Below are 25,798 nucleotides of genomic sequence, written 5' to 3'. Positions count from 1 at the left end.
TAAGCAGTCAGACCAGCAGACTTGAGGGCCAAGTGACCGTCCATATAAATCTAGTCTAAGCAGTCAGACCAGCAGACTTGAGGGCCAAGTGACCGTCCATATAAATCTAGTCTAAGCAGTCAGACCAGCAGACTTGAGGGCTAAGTGACCGTCTATATAAATCTAGTCTAAATAAAGCATAATCAGCGCCGTCCCTCCTAACAGAGTCATGCTCCATGACCCGTAATCAGTTAAACTCTCCAGGAGGCGAGAAGACTTTCAGCTTACTATTTTAATTGTAGTGGGGCTGAGTTGAGTACATGAAAGTGCTTTGGCCTATAATTCAATGTCCACTGTGTTCTTCTTCAGTGATTAAGAACAAATAAGGACTGCAGGTCCAGGAATAACTAATATTTTAAAATGTACCAATGTGGACATGAGGACAGGCCTGCCCATGAAGCACACTACTCACCATGAGTAGTCAATACTAAACACCAATGGGCCATAACACACATTAACACATACCGGTAGTTTACTACATTATAAGCTCACAGGAAGGTATTAACACAACATTCCATTTAATGTTGACATGACTTAAAATTTGAAATTGAATCCTTCCTAAATATATCACTCTAAAATAACTATGCAGTGATAAATGTCATATTTCACTGTGCATACCTAGTATCTCCCTTGACTTTGACTGACACTCTCTACTACAGTGACATAATTGACATTTACTGTATATTAGGACAGAGTATAACTTCCTCCTTAATCTTAGCAGGGCAGCATATACCTAAGCTATACTATTATCACTAATTTCTATAGTTACATTTTTAAGGGGATGGGGGTATCTTTTGTTAAATAGCTCTATATTCCCATAGCAATCATATAGTGTTCAGTTCAGTAACAGGGATTTCCCCGCCTCTACAGCCCTAGTAAAACATACCAGTTGTATGATCCAATCAAGAGAGAAAATTCAAAGAGGATGTGATGAAACAAAACAAAAAATGAACAAACTAAAATTGAAACACTATGAAAGAGCGGATAAATACTTTTTGGAGTCCTCTCCAGATTGGATAAAATTGGAATCAAAACCTGAACATTTATTTTCTGTATATTAATGAGATGAAGTAAAAAAAAAAAAATTCACAGGACAACTGTCTGAAATCAGTCAAGTTGGTCCTTCTGATCCAGTTGAGTTGAATGTAGGGGGTCTAAAGTCCATGGCATTCAACTACACATCACATTATTAGGTATAAAAAAGAAAGCTAAAGCACTATGTGGTATTCAGTAGGTTTCACTTATGGATGATTGTGTATGTATGTGTACATAATCTACAGATCTCTTCAGCATTACTTGCAAACCTGAGGAAAAAAACTTACATTTCTAAAGATGTTTTAATGTCTTAAAATAAAATGAAGGAGTTTGTTCTCTGATCTGTAATCAAAGAGTTAAAAATCACATCTTATCTTACAACTTACCAGAAATCCGCTTTTTGAAACCAGCTAAAAAAAGAATTCCCTTGGCTGGAGCTACATGTTCCTTCATGAGTCTTCGATCTTCAAGTGGACGATGGATGGCTCCCATTTTCAATCCTAACGCCTCTGGCTACTAGACAGAAAGTTTGGTTCTCCATCATTCATTTAGAAAAAAGAAAAGAAAAAAGAATAACAGTAGTTCTTAATCATACTATATGTGAAACCGGTTACCTGAAGAGGCTACAAATGTGCAATGTCAGACATTTTACCTGTTGTATTTACATTTGATATACTGTTAGGTTAGGTCTGTAAAAACATTTTAAAAATGTGGAAGAAAAAATGATTAGCAAGCCAAGGAAGGAGGTTGCATTGCTGTGACTATAGTCACCAGAAAGCTCTAAACAACTGTCCTCTCTGAGGATTTATTCCGGACATTTAGATGGGGACTATGACTGATCCTGCTCACAGAAGGCTGGAGATATTCACCATGCTACTGTAGCTTACCAACTCACAAATAAGGGAATATTCATCGGTTCAAACATCAATTTATATCTGCAGCATTGGAAGAAGCCCTTTTATTTGGGTTAATCTTGGGACTTCTTCCTGACTTGCTTGAGGGTGTAAGAACAGGGAGTCATTTGATTTCCATTTAATTCTTTCCTCTTTTTATTACTGGCTTTTATCGAAGGGCCTTTCCACCATTTAGATGTCGACTTTCTATTGACGAGATTATTTTCATACGGCACTTTTGTGCCGATTCGATTTTTCTTCCTTTTATATCAAGCACTTTGTAAATTTCTTAAGTGCTCTATAAATAGTGTATTATCATAATCAAGTACTAATGCAATCAGTCTATTGTGCACAATGTACATCAGTCAAACTCAATGCAGGAGGCAGTATACACACACACACTACATTTTTGTACAATCTTTCTTTAAGTAACTTATGCCAATCAAACAACCAGTAGTCAATTTATGTGGAGAAACAGCACCACCTAATGGCTATATTGGTATCTGACATCACATGCATACTGGACTTGTTTTTCTAATTCTGAAGTGTCTATATTTACAATGGGCAAGGTTTATCCCTATGCCATACTACACCACTCAAGAGTCTCTAGCACAAGACTTGCTATGAGAGCAGTTCTTGGGAAATGCCTGAAATGTGAATTCCTATATTAAACAGGCATATGCCTCTGGGGGGTGGGGGTCTATTATTATTCTATTTAAGTAGACCGTTTTAATTTGTGAATCAGTGCCTCACCTCCATTTCACACATATACATTGATCATTGATATACCTATCTGAAACGGTTACTTTGTTTGGAAACTAGAGGTCACTAATATTTTCTTTTTTCATTTGGAAAGTTAATCATATTTATCTTCACGGCTGTTCACCTAGTGATCCGCCACTGAAGTTGATAGTTAGATGATAGTTTGCCCACCTTGCCATTTACAGGAATCCTTTCACCGACTCTTGCAGGCCTCTAAAGAGCTCAACAGTCAAATCTGAAGGAAGGGGCAAGTACAAGACAAGAGAAGGCAAATAAATATGATCTAAAGTCCATAACTCTGTGGAGCCTAACATGATGGGTTCAATGGGAAATGTCTGAATAATAAGGATGCTTGAGAAGACAACACAGTAACTAGAGACTCAAGCCTGAATTGGAGGTCACGTGTCCCACCCACCAGTTCAGCATCTCATGACAGAACTGTCCTATCCACTTAATCAGAAACTTACCAGTTCTCACAAACCCATGAGGCGCTGGAAATGGTAAAGCCATCAGTAGATATGCACTCATCCGTCATCTGATACACATAGAAATACAACACTACACATGGGACAGCATTGAGGACAAACAAGTTAACTTAAACAAGCTTATTTTTTTTAATGGATCTGCAAAATTGTTTGAATTTCCAAAGAGAACTTTTGAACCTCCCGCCCACAGTTACCCAGTGGCAAACGTTACACGTTACAGAAACGCTACAGAAACGTTTCCAACCCAAAGAAATCTGCATGCAGGGGGGAAAAAAAGAGGGAGGGGAGAAATCAAATATGTAAAATAAATCATACAGAGAAAAAAATAACAAAACCAACAATAAACAATACATATAATAATGCCGTTCTCTTGGCTGGAGGAGAAATTCAAACGCTTCTGCTTCAGTTCCGCTTCACAGGGAGGAGCCAGAACTAACAGATTAAATTGTAATTTCATTGGGTGGATGTGGCTCCGCCCTCCACACAGCCCGCCCCCTGTCTTCCATATAAGGCACAGGACAAAATAAACCCCACATACAAAAGGAGCTAGCCACGCCTCCGTAACTTGGTTACAAATTGTAAATGACCAAATACGGTTAGACAACAGAAACCCCACTAGTATACAAAATGTTAATCCTACATTTGTCTTTTTGTTTCATTTTAATCTTTTTATTTTGTTTTTTTGTTTTTGTCATTTTCCTCTGGCTGAAAGTGAGGGTTGGGGCGGTCCAACCAAGGTGAGCTCAGGCAAAGGAAAAGATTAAAAATTGTGAGCTTGTCTTTTCACACTCTTTTTTGTTTTTAGCAATCTTTAAAACAAATGACAAGAAACATGACAAGATTTCTCTTTTTATCGGAAATAAAAATGATGATCAGAAAGCAGTTGAGAGTGGACGAACATGTGTGTGTGAGTGAGTGTGTGTGTGTGTGTTGGGGGGGTTGTTAGACAAGTGAAGTGGTTCATTATTTACTTTGAAAGAAAGAGATTAAAGCCAGATTCATTGTCGTCGTACAACAGTGTCACATGCCGAAAATAGCCAATCTACAAGTCTGTGATGGGTTGTGAGCTTCTAGATCCACTGTTTTTGACACGCAACACTGTTGCACGACGAAGCATAAATTGGGCCAATGTGTCAGTGTGCAAGAAATCTCATGATACAGGTTAGGGGGCAAGAGAGTTAGAATTAGTCGTCAAAGACAGAGAAAGAAAGAGTGTATGTATGTACGTGCCTGTGTGTGTGTGTGTGTGTGTGTGTGTGTGTGTGTGTGTGTGTGTGTGTGTGTGTGTGTGTGTGTGTGTGTGTGTGTGTGTGTGTTGTGCGTGCGTGCGTGAGACATAGGTGAGTTGTTCAACTGCAACACTTGCTCTTCCAGCCCGTGACTCCACCCCCGCTGCTGATGTCAACGTTTTCACTGTTGGGTTCTTTTACAGGCGTCTGTCAATGGATAAGACACAAAATCACAGATCATCACATCTTTCCGATGATAATTACACACACACATTTCCATTTAAATCACACACATGATTCACATGATTCACCTTACACAGCTGCAAACAAACGCATACCTTTCTGAGGATGTCTTCTGCTAACGTGAGGAAGGCCTTCTCAATGTTGATGTTGGCCTTAGCGCTCGTCTCAAAAAACCTAATGCCGTGCTCCCTCGCAATCTGCCAAGGGGAGAGAGAGAAGGCGCGGGGGTGATTGAGATAACGTTAGAGGGGGTTTTGGGTTGGGCCAAAAATAAAGTTGCATGATCTCCTGATTGAAGCAGAGGATCAGGTATCTGTGGCTGCTCTCGCACCCTCTGTCAGCCCCTTTGGAAATGTGTTTGTGTGTGAGGATGAGTAAGCAGATAGAATTGTACATGAGGTTTCTGTATCTGCAGCCTCACTGGTCAGTGCTGGTCACCAGTTGATGTAGTTATGAATCTTCAACAAACATTTATGGAATAGCTTTCATAATGGGAGCGAAACCGATCTACAAGGTCATAAAGCAGTGTGTGACCCATTGTGAGTTTGTAGATTATTCACATGTGTTATTTCAGTGTATGAAGGTATAGGACAGGAAATCTACATAGCAGAATTTCAGCAAATAAAGCAAAACGTGACATTTTGCCAGTGAATATTGGCATAATTGAAATTTGATATTTTGTAAAACTCTTGGCCTATGAAGACATGAACAAAAGAGTTGAATGCGCTTAATAACTATCATTAGTGAGACATCACATGTGAGACAAATGTCTCACATCTGATTATAGAGAAATGACTATAACCACAGTCGGCTACCACTAAACGATGAACAGCTGCAAGTTAAGGGACGTGCATTAAGTTGCATAACAGCACTTCCGACACAGCGTATACTTGGGGGTGGGGTGCCCGGCTTACATGTACTTCTCTCTCCACTTGGATGTTCCCAGACGTCATTTAAACCCATTTTGTAACCTCAAGGCTGTGGCTGTTATGTCTTTTTAGAGGAACGGTCTTCATTCAAGAATATAAAACATTTATTTGTGCATGCATTCTAAAAATGCTCCCGTTATTGCCTTTGCGGGTTCAATGATTGAAGGCTGGAATTCAAACAACTGCACAGTATTATGAAACGCAGTGTTCTTAAGAAATGTACCGAGACCGTCCTGTCAATTCCATATGTTATGGACTCTTCAATTGTGTTCTTTAGCTAACCTCTCATTGGGCCCACGTCCAAAAACGGGCTTACGTGTAAAAGAATAATAATTATGTTGCCCTGTCAAAATACAGGTCCTGACTCGACAGTGGAAGCTCCTGGCGTCCTGCTGGGATATATATGGTACTATTCTCTGCAATGAACATGAGGCTCCAAAGCAGTAGCAACATGTCAGCCTATCAACATCTGGCAGAGCCTCAGTGACCAAATGGTGCCACCAACTCACCTGCTCCCCCTTGGCTTTTGGTACGACCCTCTTGTCCTCCATGTCACACTTGTTGCCTAGCAGCATTCGCTCAACGTCCTCATTCGCATGCTGGAGAAAAGAAAAGAAACAAATAAGTGGATTAATTAGATCACTGGTTCTCAAAGGGGTGTCCGTGGACCCACAAGAGGTCCTTGAGGGGGCCATTATTTTTTATTTTTTACAAATCTTCCCAAATCTTCTTATGGGTATTCCTGGTACACAATATTTTAAATGGGGGTCTGCGGGGAAATACATTTACAATTTGGGGGTCCTTGACATGACAGTGTTTGAGAACCACTGAATTAGAGTTCAGTGGTCTTTGGGTTTGATGTAGAGAACTTTAGCCGTTTAATGTCACAGATAGACGTGTGTTTAGAGGGGAGAGTGTGTCTGCCAAAGCTGCCACATTTGTCAAAAAACTATTATGTTGCACCTCACATGTCATGTGAGGTGCAACATAATAACGATAACATAATGAAGAAAAAGCCTTGTCAAGAATTACTATAGTAGTACCAGTAACGCAAGCATAATTGAAATGAATGTGCAAAAATGCAAAACCATGTACGTTACTATACAGAATGTTACATTGTAGTATATCCACCTACAATCGCAGCAATAGCAACATTAGAGAAACGAAATCTGCAACATGGCTTAAGCATGAGTACAGATGCCTTATATATAGTACATTGTGCAATATAGGTTTGAGCAAAACGCAAATGAATAAATGCTATTTGTAGAGTATTTATTTATATAATAATGTTAAGCGACGTGTAAAACACATTCACAAAAAAGGTGATGGACTGACATAATCTAGACATTTTCCGGAGTATTGGTTGCAGCATGTCTGATAACACCACTACAGCTGTCTAAATCATCAATCCCCGGTGGAGCAGAACTGGTTCCGATGCCCGTGTAAAGATGTCAAGTAAGAGAAAATGTGCGTGTTAAATTAAGCCAGGTCTGACTCACCTCACCAGAGGAGAAAAGATAGAGCAGACTGAGTTGGTTCTTTGTAAAGTAAAGCTTAAGAATTGCTTGGACCAAAACCATGGCAACCACTTCAAGCATTCCATAGTGTGTGGAAGTTGTATGGGGCTGTCAGGGGGGGCATTTGATAGAATCAAACATTTGAAGGTATAGTATTACTATTTTGTTCATTAGCTAATTGCAACTTTTCAGGAATAGAAAGCATGTAGTTTCTATTCCTGAAAAGTTGCAATGCGAAAATGGAAGCCATAGTGAAGCCTCACGATAATAAAGAACTAAATATCTTTCGAAAAAGAAATCTTGTTTAAAAAAGATCTGCCTAACGACGATTGTCACTGGTGTACGGGTTTCTGAACTGCCCACAGCCCTCCTATGAGACACAGACCGAGTAGGGAAAAAAATGGTGGTATTTTATCATGAACATTAGTGAGTACCAATGAAGATAGTTTGAAAAGTGGTGAAGTGGTCCTTTAAGGAGTGACATCATTTGGCAGGCACAGTGGGCGCCCCTCACTTGTCTAGGCAGATTCATAGACGTCATTGCATTCTAGTTTTGCACCTATATGACCATGTGTGCCAGCTAGGGCTACCAAGGCTGCCATCACTATAGATGTCCTGATGTGGTTTTCAATGGGCCTCACGAAGAATTGTGTACCATGCTACCGTTTGGTAGAGGGAAGCCTTAATCAAATAAAAAAGGAGAGGTAAATAGGCCAACAAGAGTTAAGTTAAGTCAAACCACTGGAGTGGACTATTGGTTCTAGACAGCAAAATAGTCGTCATTCTGCAATGTCATCATTATGAAATATTGTCCCCGTTGGCAGAACTGTGGCTGATTTAATTGCAGACTGCATTCATTAGCCTACATTCCTCTGGCCTTATGACCTTATGCCTGTTATGGGATGACACAGAGGCAGGCAGATGCTCACTGACACGGTCCCCATGTTCACACATTGCTCAGTCCTTTGGCTACCAAATTGGGATTTATATGTTATACAATCGTGTCCAGATTTTCTGCGAGCAACATCATCATTGTACGACGTTGTGTAAATTAATGGAGATGCTTAACATGAAATATTGCATAATGTGTAATTCTCTACCAAGGGTGTATTTCACTGCATGTCAAACCCAAAGCCCACACTGACATATGTTGAGTGTTTTCAAGTGTTTACGCTAGATGGTACTCATCAGCATTTGACTCTCATATAAACATTCTACCAGGAAATCACGTGATCGCAAAAAAACAGCTGCAGTTCACTCCTACATGCGTTTGTCTTGCGGGTTCAGTTCAGAGTTCTTTTCAGAAAAAGTGATGTGTTTATTGCCATCACTGCTATCCTGTTATCTTGTATTCTTCAATAGAAATATATATTAAAATAATTAATACAAGTGTGGCCACAAGGGGGCGGGCCACGCTCATATATTCTGGACTTGTCCTAAAATTCAGAAATACTGGCAGGATATCCACTCCACCTTGGAGACCATTCTGTGTTTTAAGATACCTCAGACTGTTTCTTTTCTACTGTTGGGAAATATCCCTGAAGAGTTTCTAATACATGATAAATATTTAATCAAGATCCTCTTAGCAACAAGTAAAAAAGCGATCACACAACGCTGGTGCCAACAGGACCCACCAACGAAAGATCAATGGATGGTCATTGAGGAACTGTATGCTATGGAAAAACTAACATTCATACTTAGACTACAAGAGGATAAATTCTATTAAAAGTGGGAAAAGTGGGATCTCTTCTCTCAGCCTAGCGATATTGCAATAGGATTTATTTTTTTGTAATATGAAAAATGCAGCCTTGTCTTTTTCTTTCTGTATAGTCTTGTTTGTTTTTTCTTGTCTGTTTTTTTCTTCAATAAAAATTAAGTGAAAAAAAATAATGAATACAGTAACATTTAGTATGCGTATTCAGGTGTGGTTATCTGAAAATAATGCCAGAGTATGCACGTGTCCATATTGTAAAAGAAATCACACCAATGAGAAGTGAGGGGCGCTCTTATCATCATGACGCAACATTTTGCTCGTCCACATATGACGTACAATGGCCCAGTTTCCCAAAGGACACATGATGTAAAAGGTATGGTGTAGCTGTAGCACATGCTCAGATGCCCTCTAGGCCGCACACAGAAGCGTGTGAACATAGACATTCCGTGCATAGATGTCGGAATGCACGGAATGTCTATGTTCACAGGCTTCTGTGTGGGGAAGGTTACCGTAACGACCTTTTAAGCGTCGTACGAAGCCAACTCTTGTCGTGACAAATCATAACACATACTACAATATTTCGGGCCAAACAAAGAATTAGAAAGTAGAAAAAAACTGCAGGTTACAACACTTTTTGTTGTTTTTCTTCTTTGTAATTATTTGTTTGGTCCAAAATATTGTGTGTGTTGTCATGATTTGTCACGACAAGAGTTGGCTTCGTACGACGCTTAAAAGGTCTTTAAATAAATTAAATAAAAACTGCCTATGGGGAAATGCATTGCGTTTTCATTTCCTGGGCCGTTCGTTGTTCTGAAAGGGGGAGGGACTGCACCGCTCTATACCCTTCCTAGTTTGAAAGTCCTTAGAAGAAGATAAATATGAACCCAAATATCAACCTGTTTCAGAGGAGTGTTAAATGTTTTTATAATGTGGTTATTGTTGGATTTGCATATATTTACGTATTCTGTTTGTCTCGTTGAGATAAAGACCAACACAGTTGGAGGCCTGCTCAAGAGACTGAAGGAGAGCCCGAGCGTATTCCAATGATTGACTGATAAGCACGATGTCATCAGCAAAGTCAGTGAGCACTAGAAAATAACACTATAGAGCGTCGCAGTCCCGCCCCCTCAAGAGACAGGAAAATAAATCCCCGTTAATTTTCCTCAGACTTTTCAGAAAGTATTTTTTTGAAGACGTTTACGCCGCGGACAAAGCCAACTCTTGTCGTGACAAATCATGACAATAAACACAATGTTTTGGCCAAACAAAGAATTAGAAAGTAGAAAAGAACGGCAGGTTACAACACTTTTTGTTGCGTTTCTTCTTTGTAATTATTTGTTTGGTCCAAAATATTGTGTTTGTTTGCATAATTTGTCACGGTCAAAAGAAAAACCCAAAACGACCAAACATTAAGCTTGATTGGTGTTTGGTACGTGTAAATGAGGCCTGAGACTTGTCCCAACAAGCCAAATGACATCATGATGACGTCCTCCGGTAACGTTCAGGACTAGGCCAGATCACAGCCCATATGGGGATGATCTTTAAATGCGTGTACACGCCGTCGCGCATGTGTGAGGCCTTGCATCCGACACCAGTTACTGATAGCACATATTTTATTCTGAAGCAAGTAATTTCTCCCATGGTTAAACCTAGCTCTGTAAAGCCTCAAATGTAACTTGCTTGGGCTGCTTCTGCCAAATTCCAGTACTCAATTTAGACACTCAACAGGCTTGATCTTGCCCATTGTGGTTACAACCTATCCCAGCTATGCTGTTTGAGCCTCTAAATGTATACAATGGAACTAATTAACTGAAGCATAATTAAGTCCACGCCAATGTAATTCAGTAGGAAGCACCTGCTCCACACTCACATTTATCACTACACTGGATTGACAGCTAGTTGGCCCGGTTGGCTACATTCCTTGAAAGCTGCGCCTGTCACAATTCCAATGAATAAAGTAGAGATCCGCATGAAACAATTAGGCAATTCCAGCCAGGTCTGAGGCGCTCGCCTCAACAATTCCAAGTGATAAGTTGTTTATTTGAACTTCCTCATGGTTGTGTTGCTCGTAAGGGATCATGGGGGAATGGAGAACAAAGAAATAATAACACTTCACTAAGCTTTATAATAAAGCTTCAATGAACGAGTACAATTCAAGCCATCAACTTAACACAAACAGTGAGAGATAGTGTGAGATGACTTGGATTTTTTTGAGTGGTGCAACCACTCCATTACAGAGCTGTGTGTCCCTGGGTCCCTGTGTCTGTCAGAGCACGAAAATAGCTTGGTTCGTTGGTTTTCACCATTTCTCAACCGTTTTGGACGCGGGGCGGCTTGCCGGAAACGCCCGGCCCCCTGGGCACATTCCGGAACTGGGCCAGCCCCCTGGGCATGTTCCTGGTGGTCTGGATGTTCCAGGGACCGCCTGGGGACCCCCAGATGGTAACTGTCATTTCTCGACCGTTTCGGACATGGGGCGGCTCGCCGGAAATGGCCCGCCCCCCCTGGCCGCATTCCTGGGGGTCTGGATGTTCCAGGGACCCCCACACAGAGTTGCACTCACTACACTAATGTGTGCCTGTGTGGCTCCGTTACGTGTATGTGCCGTGCAGAACAAATCTATACATGTATAGGGGTGGCAGTGGCTCAGGGGTAGAGTGACCGGATGGGAACCGCAAGGTTCCCAGTTCGAACCCGGGCTCCCCCAGAGTTAGTGTCAAAGTGTCCTTGAGCAAGACTCTGAACCCCTAATTGCTCCCGATGTGCAGGTTGGTGCTTTGCATGGTTACCTCCAGCATCAGTGTGTGAATGGGTGAATGTAATGCACAATCTCTGTAAAGCACCCTGGATAAAGGCACTATATAAATGCACCATTTTATGTATCACACATTAACACCAGATAGATTTGCGTAATGAATAGTTAGTTGTCGATTCTTTTGTGGAAGTACACACACACACACAAGTCTGATATCCGCTATCAGATCGAGATGAGAAGAATTGAGAAACATTATTTTTTTCCAACACGCAAAAGCATGGCTATACCAAAACACACACATGCACTTTTGCATTGTGACTGAAAGGGACCACGGATAAAATGATCACACTCAGTTTCTTACTTTATAAACAACTTTAAAACATGGTTCCACTGTGGACAGTGGAGATAACACACTTACGGTACTCAAGGTACGAATTAATAACTGCAATGTTTCCTCTATGAAGCTCGACATTGACTTTATATTTTTGTTGACCATCTCCTGAACCCTGCAATGTCCAACAATGAAGGAGAGAATCACGTCTCTTACTAGTCCACCTCTATATAGGGCTAACCTTGTAAACCTAAATGTTTACAGGCCTACCAAATGTTCACCTCATAATACATGCCTAAATTATTATGCAACTTGGCACACAGTCTACATATACATATCTGTTGCATTTGCCTTTTATTCGGGCTGTGCATCTCTCCCTTACAAGACGATTCGATATGCATCAGAGACGATACATTTTATATACAGAACGATTCGATTCAGTGCAATTAGATGCAATTTCGTGGAATTTCATGGAATTTGATTCGATACGGTGCGATCTGACACATTAAACCTTTATAGCCTACACAGTGGACTCGTCATGTTGCTCAGCAGTGGCTCAAGTTGTGCTCAGACGGTTGGAGTGTTTTTTCATACAGATGAAAGTTTTGAGGGAACATTGGTTATTGTACACACTAATGAGATTAATCAATGAGTTGACTAATGTAGTTTGGATGATTCAGTCAGGCAGGGTACTTCCTGCAACCCTGCATTCTAAACTTAGACCAAAGAAATAAGAACATTTCAGGCAAAACAATTTCTTTCTCCAAGTAGCCATTTGATATGACAACTATGCTATGTTAAAATCGTGTTTAATTTGAATACACTAATCTTTTCAATTAAATGAAGGTTTCTGCCTCTAGGAAATGCGGTTGGAGGCGGTATTCTCCGTTGTCTTCCCTGTGTACATAGCGCCCCCCAAAAAATGGAAATCTTGGCATTGAGGTTGCATGGCAACGTCCCACAGAGAAAGAAAAGAGGGGCAGTAGATGCATGTGTTTAGCCCGTGAAGGCAAGCACTAAAATATTCCAAATTCAATTGTAAATAGTCAATATGCAAGTTTGCCTTGAGTTTGTAGATTGGTCATCTACAAATTATTGATTGGCTATTCGAATATACGTATATGATCTTTAATCACATGCACACAATTGGGATGCCAGGGTTAAAGTAGTTATATGACTCACCTCGTCAATGTTGCGCAACCATTTGCTGATGTTTTCAAAGCTCTTGCCGTTGGTTATGTCGTAGACCAGCATGATGCCCATGGCTCCTCTGTAGTAGGAGGTGGTGATGGTATGGAACCTCTCCTGTCCCGCTGTGTCCCTGCACACAAACACAACGAAAAACAGACCATTGCTATACTTGTATGAAGAATTTCACACTTCTTTATACGTATATTTCATATGTGAAATTAAAGCAATCATTTGTAGATTTCAGGAAAGGTAAGAGAACTTTTAAACTTTTCTTTACACCAAAATATAAGAAATTCAGTTGAGGATTGGAAAAAATAAAATGCCATGGCATTGACCAGCACCTTTGAGAAAACCCATATTAAAAAGAAATGGACCCCCGCAGGCTAACAATGTCTGCTGCATGTGCATCAACATACACCTCTGCCATGACATTTTCACATTGGAGAACACTGTCAACATACATGCCTCAGTTCACTACTGAAAGAGACAGAAGCCTACAAGCACCAGAAACGCTTAGCCACTTAAACAATATACTTCTTGACCGGAGTGCCCCAGGGTTCTATACAAGGCCCCCCTACTATTTTAAATCTACACCATTTATCTACATACGCTGAAGTAGGCCTTTTGTTGCCGAAACATTGGTTTCATATTAAAAGGTTTTTTTGCATCCTGACTACGAGCTGTGCAACCCCACTTTTTTCAAATCTACACTATCTACAATATCTTTGCTGAAAATAACAAATCTACTAGCTCGTAGATCTGATATTTTCACCATGTGTCGGCCCCAGAATAGGGAGGCTAAAAGTTCAAGCGCTTAAGCAATCTACAGTGTGGTTACATAGCACGTGTTCTAATCTCAACAGTCAACACATCAAGACACATGAAGCTGGCTGCTCTTAGCTTTGGGTTTAACTGGAATGGTGATCCAGGGAGCCAGGCCACATCCCTGTGTGGGCATGCTCACACTGTTTTTGATCAAATTTCATCTCATCAGGATACAGTCCAGTCAAAATGCGCCATGAGATGTGGAGGATGAGCTAAACATATATGGTGGACACTGAATAAAAGATGTGTCGCTGTCCAGGTGTAGTCATAAGAGCTACACCTGTCTAAATGACATTGAATTAACAAGTGCAACCACAGCTCAAGTTCAAATTCTTGAGGGGCATCGGTTTATAATTTTCAGTTTTCACCAATGCTCATACATTTTTCTGTTTTTTCTCTCAGGAAGCTCCCCTGTAACTTTTCTATCGTCCCAAGTCCACGTGATGATGTTTAAATGAGTTCAGTTCAGACTCTCTACATGGCTCTATGTGTTTGTTGTGCACTCAAGATACTGAAACCCACCAATCTGTGTGAAACCCATAACAGTGCTGATGCAGCCACTAACTATGTGACGGTTTATTCAACTAACAGTTAAACAGTGCTGTATTGCTGCCCCTACTAAAATAGTGATGCAACTAGGGTGCGTTTTGCGTCCCAAAACGTACTTTATAGTTTTGGGACGCATTACACCATCAACCTCGGCGTCCATGGGATGCACTACTGTACTCTGACCGGCGCGGCCCACAGCAGTTCATTTTACAGTTTTTCCTCTGCACAATTTTCCAGTCATTACGGTAACCTTCCCCAAACGTCTCGCTCAGACTTGTATTGTCTGTATTGTAGTTGTGTTGCCATTTGCCAAGTTAGTTGACAGAGTAAATTGTCCGTACTAATATCGCTAGCCAAATGCTAGTAGCCAAGCACCAGAGCGCGCTCACTCTACACCACTCGTCGCTCGCATAATAATCATTCATTTCTGTATCAATGCGGACATAACGTGGTAAATGTTCTTAAGCACACAATTGTACAAAATGCTTTTTACACTTGACTTATCTATAGTCCTCAGTCCTGCAGCCCCACCATGCCATAGGCTATGCCAGTCATTTATATGTTATTCAATATATTACTTTAGCACAAAATATAGGCTTTTCTAAACCAAGCCCTCATTCAAAAGTTATGTAAGTGAGTAAAAATAAATTTTATTTATAAAGCACCTTTCAAAACAAAGTTAGAAGGTGCTGAACAATTTGCACAGTATAAACAATAGAAGAAATTTTTAAACAAGGAACATATCACAGTTGTGACAATATCAGAACAAAAACAAAGAAGGCAGAACAGAAACATAGGGCTATACAAATTAATGTAGGCTGTCTGTCATTGTATTTTCTGTGAATTAACTCACAGATTAATCCAGTGATTAATCCTAATCCTAATCCTCAGCCATTTTATTTTCAAGGACCCCCAAATTAAATGTATCTGAATTAGCCTATAGGGTGACAGGGTCCTATAGGCCATTTCATTATGATTTTCATCTCTGCACTGGGACCCCATGTTACAGACATGTTTACAATATTTTACAATAGTAGCTACTTATATTTTGTTATTTAAAGCTGTGATTATTTATTTAAGAGGCACTATTCTGAACCAATGTTCGCCTTTAAATAAAAATAAATGTAATCATCCTTAACCTTTAAGCTAAGGGGACGTAAAATCATTGTTTTAATCGATGGCCTTCATGCCCTGGCACTTGGCCTTGTGCCCTCAAAAAGCTGACCACACTAAAGGCCAAGTGGCTCCCCTCCAACCCCCACACGGAGTTGCACCACTGATTTGTTTTGGGACTCATAAGATTTTTTTGGGACTCATTTGAATGACCACCTGTGCATCCCGGGACCCATTACATTGAAAACCTATTTACATCACTGGTAATGTAATGTGTTAATGCCTTAATTGGCATGTACTTTTGCTTTTTTTGGATTAACAATAGCGATTAATGGGCCTGTCACACAGATTTTCACAGCGCTGTTTAGCAGCCTGGCATTTTGATTTCATTTCCAACTTCGATGAAGCTACACAATGTCAGTTTGAAAAACGTTTTGGGACAGGAATACTTTGATTTAGAAGAAGATGAAGGTTGCATGTAATAGGTGACAGTCTTAATTGGTATAAAAGAACCATAAAGAAAAGTCATCATACAGATGACAGCAATAGACAATTAGACATGCTACCACTCAGTTTTTTGGGGCTTCAATAATCTGATGGACCGGAATATATGGAGCATATAAATATGGCAGGTGCCCACATCATATCATACTATAATTAACTCAATGTCTGTCAGAAACACCGCCATATCTCCTCACCGCCTGCACCAATCGCTCCCACATGGACCATAATAATATGGAGGTCTTAACGAAGCCCTTTTTCCAATTTAACAAATTCTAAATTAATAATTAATTTATTAGTGAATTCAAAATGCGAAAACGCACCCAGGGCGCAGTACCCCGCGGCCACAAGGCGGCAAGTTTTTTTCTTAATGAACGGCATTTAAAGATATTTATGGGGGGTCAATATCTCACAACAGGGCTAGTTCATTCAACAAATGTGTAGCCTATCATTCAAAGCAATCACCTGTTAAAATCATTAAACAAGCTGATTAAACATGATGTTTATCTGAAATGAATTAATCTGTAGACAGCCACAAGAATTGAAAGAATCTGAAGGACAGAGTACAGACAAAAGCATTTAGTTTATAAAGAAATGTGCTTGCCAGTGACTTTCAGTTTCTGCCACTAATTTGACCTACTTTCACAATTAAAACCACATTTAAAATCAGATTCTGTTAATTGAATATTATAAGTATTTTTAATGGATTTCATTTTATAGTTATACAATCCAATATTATTTTCCCAGAGATTTGGCCTTATCCACCTTATATACCATTTTCTGGGTCAAATAAATGTTTAATAAAATTGTTTAAATGTCAGTGAAATGAATCGTACATCCCTAGATGCCAGTGACAGAACATTTCAACATAAATGTGTCCAGCAATTGCTAAAACAGCTAGAAAATACAGGGGTAAGAACATTAAATGAGTTGTCTCTTTCTTGATGGGCATGCTGTTATTGTTTCTCTTAGGCCTGACTTACACTTCATAGTGCAACGGGAGACACCTGCCAAAAATAAATACCAAATGTACAAGCTCACAATTTTCCGGCAATGTAACGCATTGTGAGCTTGTAGATCTATTTTCGATGTGCGACACATCATAAGACGGAGCCTAAATTAAGCATTATAGTCGGCGCACGCTGGGTGCACTGGTGCATTATATGATTGGATCCAACTGAGCATCCAGACTGCATGAGTCGCCTGGTTTATAAGTAGACCTGAGCAAAAATATGCCGTAATAAATCACATTTTCTTAAAACTTCCTTACACAAAACACATTTAATCACAAATATCAGACTTTGGAATAGCTTAAAGGGGACAATTCATAGAGCAATTCATTCTATTTCCACTTTTTTAATCTCCAACAGTGAACTTGGTCATTAAATGCTATGGTGAATTCACCATTGTACTACAAGGTATCAACATCAACAGTTTCTTCATGAGAAGAAGGCAAGAAGCATAACTTTGGTTAATGTCAGACCGCCAGTAATAATTGCTCAATGTATATCACTGATGCAGCATTCTAAAATGCTGCCGCTTTTCACATGACGGCGCTTTACAATTATACTCCTTTTACATATACTGTAGGAGTGTAGGTCTACATATGGACACTAGGTTACATGTGGTTGAATATGGTGATACAGTTTAGTTATACACAGTAAAATGTACAAATGGTTGTTACTGTGTAGATGGGCTAAAATGGTGGGTATAAAAGCAACATATGCAATCCATTTTCTATGGACCCTATTTGTATACTAAAGAGGTAAAAATTGAAAAATTAACACTGAAATTGTGTAAGCTATTGTCTTTCACTTCAACACTTGCATGCATAGGCTTTAGTCATTAAATGCTCAATTTGCAGAGACTGAAACCAGTCCAGGTATGTACTACATACGGTATGACCTGCTTTTAATCTCCGGGTCTAAGGACCGAAAGATAGCCTTCAATGCATTTGGAAATACAAACGAAAGAAGATGAAACTATACAGTAAAATCTCAAGATTTAAATCACCACATCAAAACACCAATTGCATGTATTATAGAATTGTGTAATATCAATGAAGGTTTATCGTGTTTTGCATGCCACTCATACGTTAACCACTCGGATATGAATTGTACACAAAACGCCACGCCTCAGAACAATCGTTGACTCACCATATCTGTAATTTGATCTTCTTTCCCTGCAATTCAACAGTTTTGATCTTGAAGTCTATTCCTGTAAAACAAAACAAAAAACGTAATCAGCTTGAGGTTCTTTCAACATTGGTGTTGGAGTCAGTGCATCTGCTCTCCACACTGACATTGTCAGATCACTGACAGGGGGGGGTCAATAACGCAAACCATAAGAGGGATGAAGTCCGCATGAGAGCAGTCGATATTTAGAACGGTACCAACAGAATAAGGAAGAGGTGAAGACCAAGTCCCATAGGAAAGAGAGAGACAGACCCAGAGAGATAAAGATAATGTGAGATGTGGATTGAAAAACAGGCAGTGACAGATATTCAGAGACAGAGAGAGGGGCAAATGGAAAGTGAGTGACAAGAGTTTCCATCAGGGAGACAATGGCATTATCTCTTCCTGATTCTGCAGTGTCATGCCCAGGCCCTTGGCCTATCCGCAGGCAGCACTGACTGACAAGCATGCTGGTTCAGAATTACTGTCTGCTACATAAGAGTGGTTGGGTCAACCAAGCTACCTAAAGAAGGCCATGGGCAAGGTTTTGACTAAAACAAAATTAAGTTGAAATTTTGTATTAGTGGCAGTGAACAATATTATATCGACAAAAAGGATTTTACTTCTGCCATGATTTTATATTCATAAGAATCTGCCTCATTCACAACATCGCCTATCTACATTGTACCATAAAGTTACACATAGCCATTAGGAAAACTAAGATTCCATTAGTGTGATGCAATCTGAAATCTTCTCAAGACCTAAAGTACCAAAAGGGCAATTTCGAGGGATAATTGAATAATAACCAACTGTCATTGTTCAAAATAAATAGTGGTCTTAGTCTTTTCCTAACTTGTGAGCCAACTGTTGAAATTGTCCAGTCAGTGATTGTGCTCAGAGAGAGGTTAGCTAGTAAAGTCTGAGAAACAGCTGTGTTCTAGGTGGGGCAGGGCCACAGAATAATGAAGAAACTTGCTGCCAAAGTGTGACTCACTGTGTTCTACACACACCCCTGAGAGAGGGAGGGATAGAGGAAAGGGGGGGGGGGGGGGGGGGGGGGTTAGCACAAGAGACAGAGTTTTAACCTGTATTTTTTGAGTGGTGCAACCACTACTATAGGGAGCTTTGTGTGTCTCTTCACACGGGTGTGATGTTTTGTCACCGTTTCACACCAACGAAGTGAGGGCTGTGCAAAATCTGGCAAAACCTCTGATAAAGCACATTTAGCACCCTGAGCGGCATAAACAGAGTTCTCCGTCCTATCAAGTAGTAACGCTCGACACTCAGGACGGAGATTAATAAAAGGACGGATCTGTCGTCGTCGTCGTCCCCCCCCCCCCCCCCCCCCCCCCCCCCCCGTTTTTGCGGATCAGATCGAAAATCTTAAAAACGTGAATAACTCTTGATCTAAATCATTCCGTCCAATTCTAACCAAAGATTGTATTTTAGACTGGCCATCGCGGTCCCGTCGCTAGTCGCATTAGAATTAATCATACCTCCCGTTGTCGATCGCCTCGGGGGTGTTTTGGCTACATCTAGCTACTTCATCTACATCCGGGATGGCGCCTGGTGCTTCGCTAAATGTGCTCCGTTGCTGCACATCGCTGGGCACTCTGATTTAATGGTCCTAAATACCCCCGGACGTTCGTGGTGTTAATAGCGTGAAAACAAAGTGAATGACAAAGAAAAGTGAGCAACTCAATTCCATCCCCACACAAAGAATGTCTCTACAGCGAGGGAAATAATGGTTGCTCAAACTCTATTCTATATTATACATTGTTGTACGTATTGTAAACAGCTGAAATAGTCGATCTACAAGCTCACAACACAGCTATTTTTCCCAAGTGTTCCTTCCTTCTATTTTCAATTACGACATTCACAGAATAGGGACACATGGGTTCATGTGATTAAGAAAGAACCAGAACCTTAATTATTATTGTTCAATGATCCAAAAAACAAACTCCAGGCCTTTGTACTTTTCAGTACAAGGAAATGGACCTGAACTCAAGTCTGCATAGGCTTATTCCTAAACCTACACTTCTGCAAGGAAACAATATGGAATCGGTGCATCTACAATCAGATGTCTCCATTTCCATCAATATACAATTACAGTATGCTGCTATTCATATTATGAGGGGGGAAATGTTAAGGTCATTAGCTGTACGAATTGGAAACTGGAAAATGGGTGTCCTGTAAGAACCGAATGACCATTCGTCCAACACAGCTGTGGCAAACATTCCATTTATCCCTGATGGACCATGGATCCTCTAGTAGAAATTCCTCTGTGAAATGAGTCAACAGTTTCCATGCAAAGTTATAATATGCTTTGTGGGAATGGAATGGATTTCTGAACGTGACACAAAAGTATGTCTCTTTCAGTGCTCTGCACTCGCCAGGTACATCAAAAGGAGAACGCAGGGAAGAGGAGAGAGTAAGAGAGAAGACTGAAAGGAGGAGGGGGGTGGGGGGGTATCAGTGAGGGGGGTTTCCGGTGTAGTTATTTTGACAAGCAGCTGTGCATCTCTGTCTCCAAAGGTATGAGTGTTGCATGAAGAGGATGCGCCCACACAGTTATTTCTCACTCACACCAATGTCCTACTCTATGTCCTGATTGTGTCCCGGCTCTGCTAATCTCTCAAGGAGGAAGACAGTAAGACACTACTCTTTTGGTATTGCCTTCACTCTTCAGTATTATTTCTGTAAACATGTCATAGCATTTCCCATAAAATGCAATAAGTCTGAATGGCAAATAAGGTCTTTGATCCACTTGCCATTATGCAACAAAATACAGGTTGCAGTTTAACCTTTCTGTGTTCGTCTGTTCGATATTTGCTGGCTGCACTGTCCTACAGTACTTCTGAGATGATCTGATTTGGCTAACTTGCATCATCACACTTAAACCCTATACTTACTAGTTGACTGGGGCCCCAGAACTCTACTACTACTCTCCCCATTTCCCTCCTCAACACGAAAACCCTAACTGAAACTTGCTGAATACAAGGCCAAGCTCAATGTGTAGCAACACAAGTGAGCATGTAGAGCTGATAATGTACAGAGTGTACTGATTTGCGTGAAATTTTGATAAAATCTGGAGGAGTAATATCAAAAGATGTGTTTTACATAAGTCTGTAAAGAGCAGATGTGAAAAATACAGGCCTCTGGAGAGTGTGCATACAAAGTTTTACACAGATCAGTGCAGTTATAGGTCAAAACACGAATTGGCCAGTTATAGCGCCACCATGAGGCTGATTGGATATTTCTTCCTCTGTGTGATTTCCATGAAGCTTTGCAGGCACATTCCCACTAGGCATTTTGTTCAAAACGGAGCACCACTGCCAAATAATTTCCCATTTCCTATAGTGGTAGAAGTAATGCAGTCTCTGTGGTGTTGCATCAGTTCCAAATAAAGGAAACACTGACTAAGGTTTAAAGTGAAATTTCATGATTGAATATTGTCACGTACCACAAAATAAGCTCTGGAAAGGAAAATCTAAGGAAAAGATCTAATCAATCCAGCCAACTTTTGCCAGGAAAAGTACTGTTACTAAATGTGAAGTTGTGGCCGCTGCCTCAAAGTTTAATGGCCAACAAAAAGTCCAGTTTCCAAAGGTTACAAATTGTCTGAGTGCTGAAGAATTTGTCTGTCTGACACTTTTATCTCAGTTCCTCTGTCCCCTAACTGTCTCGTACACTCACACAACAAAAGGGTATATAATTAACCACGTGAAGACCCTAGCGTCCCTATACGGGGCATGTCATAAGAGGCAAATATTTGGTGAAAAAATCTACATGACTGACAACACGAACCAAGTAGACACCTTGGGGACCAGGGTCAACTGAAGAATAAAGCGTTTAAGTGGTTAACATGCCATGTTACATTGCCAACAGTCCAGTTAAATAAATAAATACCCAGATCCAAGACTTCTCTGACACATTCTAAAACATTTTGATCTGTATTCCAAAAATGCACACAATGACCCGCACATCGTCTGCACTTGCAATATGAACACTTATTATTTAAGCAACGTTTCAGGCAAAATACCTTCTTCAGGCATCTGATGAATAATAAGTGTTCATATTGAAAGTCCAGAGGGTATGCGGGTCATTGTGTACATTTTGTGAATACGTTGATCCCTGCCTACACACCTGTCTCTGTGCCGATGAGGTGTGCATAAGACTGTTTCCTATGATATAAGACAAAGTAAAAGCAAAACAGTGCACTTAAAGTCACAAGTAAACTTGTGACGCAGACCTTTGCAGGATCAAAGTACAAGTGATGGTATACATCAACAACTGTAATCTAAATGGAATGTTATTATCAAACAAAAATGGCCATTATGATGGTCTGTGCTCACAACTGCTGCCAGGTCAGTTATCTGTGTTTTAGTTACCAGACAGCTGCTGCAAACTGCAGGGCTTGGAATGAAAGCTCGAAGAAGTGAAAGTGGGATAGAGCCACTTTAATGTCCACATAGTCAAGGTTGGTGGAAGTTATTTTTGGCAGAGCACCCCATTCCACTCAGTTCTGGCATCAAGCATGGGATTAGCATCACGAAGCTACACACACACACACAGACACAGACAGACACACCTTAGAGAATGCTAAAAACATCTGGGCTGGGCTGTTGTCCTCCTGAACACAAGTCTACGTTGTCATTACTCCCTGAACTTAAGCAAAGGGCGTACAGTAAAGTGAGCATTGGTGTGGGTCATGCATACATGCAGGGGTCTAACATAGTTTGACACTTGACTCATGCTAAATTGATGTTGGACACGCATGCGCAGCCAGTAGTGAAAAGACAGGGGAAAGCCAATGACGCCACCATGATGAATTGTTTATGATTTGTCTTTGGCTTGTTAGCTTGACAGCTGTAATAGCCCACACGCTAGCCAACATTCTATCTTTGTGTGTTTGCGGGTGGGGGGGGGCTCCTAATAAATAAAACTGCGCCTGCAACACATTCTGAAAGGTGCCGTGCGTTCAAAGTCCCCAAATGACAAGCGCCGACGGTTTCAGGGCGAATAGCTTGCTTTGAACTTGCAGTCAGTCCGTGCTAGCTGCAGTTAGCACGCCCCCCACCCCCCCCCCCCTCTGCTAACTGACGGGCAACAGTTCACGTTAACTTTTATTTGACAGCCATCATAATGACAGCAAATTCAAGTAGCACCTAACCGGTTATACTGACTAGTACTGCCAAAAACAATGTCGAAATACTCCCAACGTTGTTCTGCTACTACAGGTTAGTTAACACGGGGACTAAAAAGCTAAACGATAAAACACCATTCATGCAACTCCATAACGTTAGCAGGCCTCTGGGGGAGGCTAAATGCTACTACTTTTTTTCCATCGCAGGAGGGTGTCGCTGGCCCAAAAACCCAACAGATCTACAAGCCAACAACAACGCGACGATCTGGTCTTTTTGTGGGGGCAAAGACACCCACACGGCTCTTCAAGTGAACGCTTACCTATGGTGGAGATGAACGTTGTGTTGAAGGCGTCGTCGGAGAAGCGGAACAGCACGCACGTCTTCCCCACGCCCGAGTCTCCGATCAGAAGCAGCTTGAACAGCAAGTCGTACGTCTTCTTCGCCATTGAAAACAACAAAAATGTGTTCAGACAAAAAAAATGAAAAGAAAGGGATCAATCTAGCACGGGGTTTATTAGATCTAAAGCCAGCTCCTTTTTTCAGACAACCCCTTGTTGGGCCGTGGTGGATCTGTTGACTGATAGAATTTGTGGATCTGTTGATTAGCTTGGCTAGCTATACGGTAGTTTGCTTAAATTACGTGCCAGAACCGTGTCCAATAAGTAGCGTTATTTCCCCCAAATTTCACGATTTCCCTTTCGGCGTGAGAATGGAAAGGTAAAACAATAGGGTATCCTCCTGTGTGATTCCTCTTTTCCACGCTTTCTTTTCTCCCACACACAGTCGGGACAAAATGGCTCCCCTCTGCCCGACTCACTCTTTCTTCAAACTAATAGCGATCTAATTGAAATTCTTGGTACACCCCGTCATTCCCATTCCAGCTACAACCTCGTCCGAGAAGAGTCTGAAAAAAGGACAGTGTGATAATGTGTCGGGTCGCGGCGTTTTCGCAGATATGGGGTTTTCTTTACAAGATTAGAAGCCGAAACAGACGACCGCCGTCGCCTTCGAATGGGAGCCACCACGGCGACACCCTAGATTTCCTAGACTCGCCCTTTTCCCGCCCCTTCTGTCAAAATGCCTGTTTCCGATTGGTTTATATTACTGCCTTTCAAACGAATTAACAAACCTCATTGGTTATTTTCACGTACTCCGAGGTAAATGGGCGTGTGTTAAATTGACATATAGAAAGGGCAAATGTTACTGCGTAACCACTTCGGACATGTGGGCTCTGATTCAACCATTACTCCAGTGTTGAAATGTAAGTTATGATCCAACATGGCCTCCAGTTTCTTGCTGAATGCTGATCTTGGCCGGGGTGTGTTTGGTGGCAGGGCTTGTTGGCCACTTTGACTCTGTGTCGGTGACTAGACTATCCCAGCTGTGAGTCAGGCAAAGTGATGTCATCCACTTCTGTGCTTGTCGCGGGCGTTTCCCACATCCTCTCCCTAAACTCCAAGAACATTATACTCTGAACTGTCTATACAAGAACTACACAAGAATTAACAATACAAGATAAAAGATATCTCTCTCGCTCTCTCTCTCTCCTGCCTGTCTGTCGGAGAAGTTTGACGGAAGATCAGGCGCTCCTTCAGGAATGTTGAGTATTCCCCTGCTTCCTCCTGCCAAGTACAGACTTGACACACAGTGGAAACATGATGCCAGTCTAAACAAGGAGAAAACAAACGTAAAACAGATGTTAATGAGGCTACAGAGCACTAGGGGTCCTTAGGGGCTGTCAGCTACACCTGGAATGGTTTACAATCCACTAGATTTCATTTCACCAGCTCGACTGCTGGGCTTATTCAGTAGCTTGTCTAAAATTATTTTAGCAATTCATTATTTCTTTATTATTTAATTTAAATTATTTTAGCAATTTATTGTAGGCTACGTTTGCATAATATGATATAGTAACCTATAAACTATAAATATATTTCAAACAAATACAAAACAAATAAAGAAAATTGCACAACCACATTCATTTTGTAAAGTATAGATTCTCCACATGCAGTTCTCAGTTCACATTTTTCATGGTTTGCTTTTAACAATATTATTTATAAAGCAATTGATGAGAAAAAGACAAATTTGGAACATATTCCAAAAATGCAACAAAAACAAACAAAAAAATCACCACGAATTCAAGGCGAGGTGCATGAGGTCAGTAGACCCAAATAGGAAAAACTAAAATTTTGGGGTGAACTACCCACAAATGATTGACTTCAGCCTACAATTAGGCTATAGTACCTCAGTGTTAGTAATCAAGTTGTGGATGATGGATAAATTATGACCTGTTTAATGTTAGGGAGGGTGCAGGGTGTTAGATTCAGCTCAAAACAAGGCAGTCCATTAAAATCTGTCCTGAAGGC

At 40.8% G+C, this 25,798-nt stretch overlaps 1 protein-coding gene across 1 annotated transcript; it reads right to left on the bottom strand.

The window, feature by feature from the left end:
- Positions 1–3,324: 3,324 nt before the first annotated feature.
- On the bottom strand, positions 3,325–24,476 carry rab10 (RAB10, member RAS oncogene family). Its single transcript, XM_080791136.1, has 6 exons — positions 23,752–24,476; positions 18,268–18,328; positions 13,115–13,253; positions 6,125–6,214; positions 4,782–4,883; positions 3,325–4,650 (listed from the first exon to the last, which is right to left on the bottom strand). Exons 1-6 carry the CDS (start codon positions 23,876–23,878, stop codon positions 4,564–4,566), a joined length of 606 nt encoding a protein of 201 aa, XP_080647262.1. The 5' UTR covers positions 23,879–24,476; the 3' UTR covers positions 3,325–4,563.
- Between the last annotated feature and the right edge of the window lie 1,322 nt (positions 24,477–25,798).

The sequence above is a fragment of the Protomyctophum bolini genome, assembly GCF_963924005.1.
Source record: "Protomyctophum bolini genome assembly, chromosome: 19".
Taxonomy (NCBI): Eukaryota; Metazoa; Chordata; class Actinopteri; order Myctophiformes; family Myctophidae; genus Protomyctophum; species Protomyctophum bolini.
The sequence above is the reverse complement of the archived record's forward strand: the minus strand, read 5'-3'. Positions and strand labels throughout refer to the sequence as shown.

What these genes read in the sequence shown, in the direction of transcription:
- rab10 (XM_080791136.1), bottom strand. Translation starts at nt 23,878, where the DNA reads ATGGCGAAGAAGACGTACGACTTGCTGTTCAAGCTGCTTCTGATCGGA. An exon ending in AACGTTCATCTCCACCATAG is followed by an intron (nt 18,329 to 23,751) that starts GTAAGCGTTCAC and finishes TTTGTTTTACAG; the next exon opens with GAATAGACTTCAAGATCAAA. An exon ending in CAAAAGCCAAGGGGGAGCAG is followed by an intron (nt 4,884 to 6,124) that starts GTGAGTTGGTGG and finishes TCCCCTTGGCAG; the next exon opens with ATTGCGAGGGAGCACGGCAT.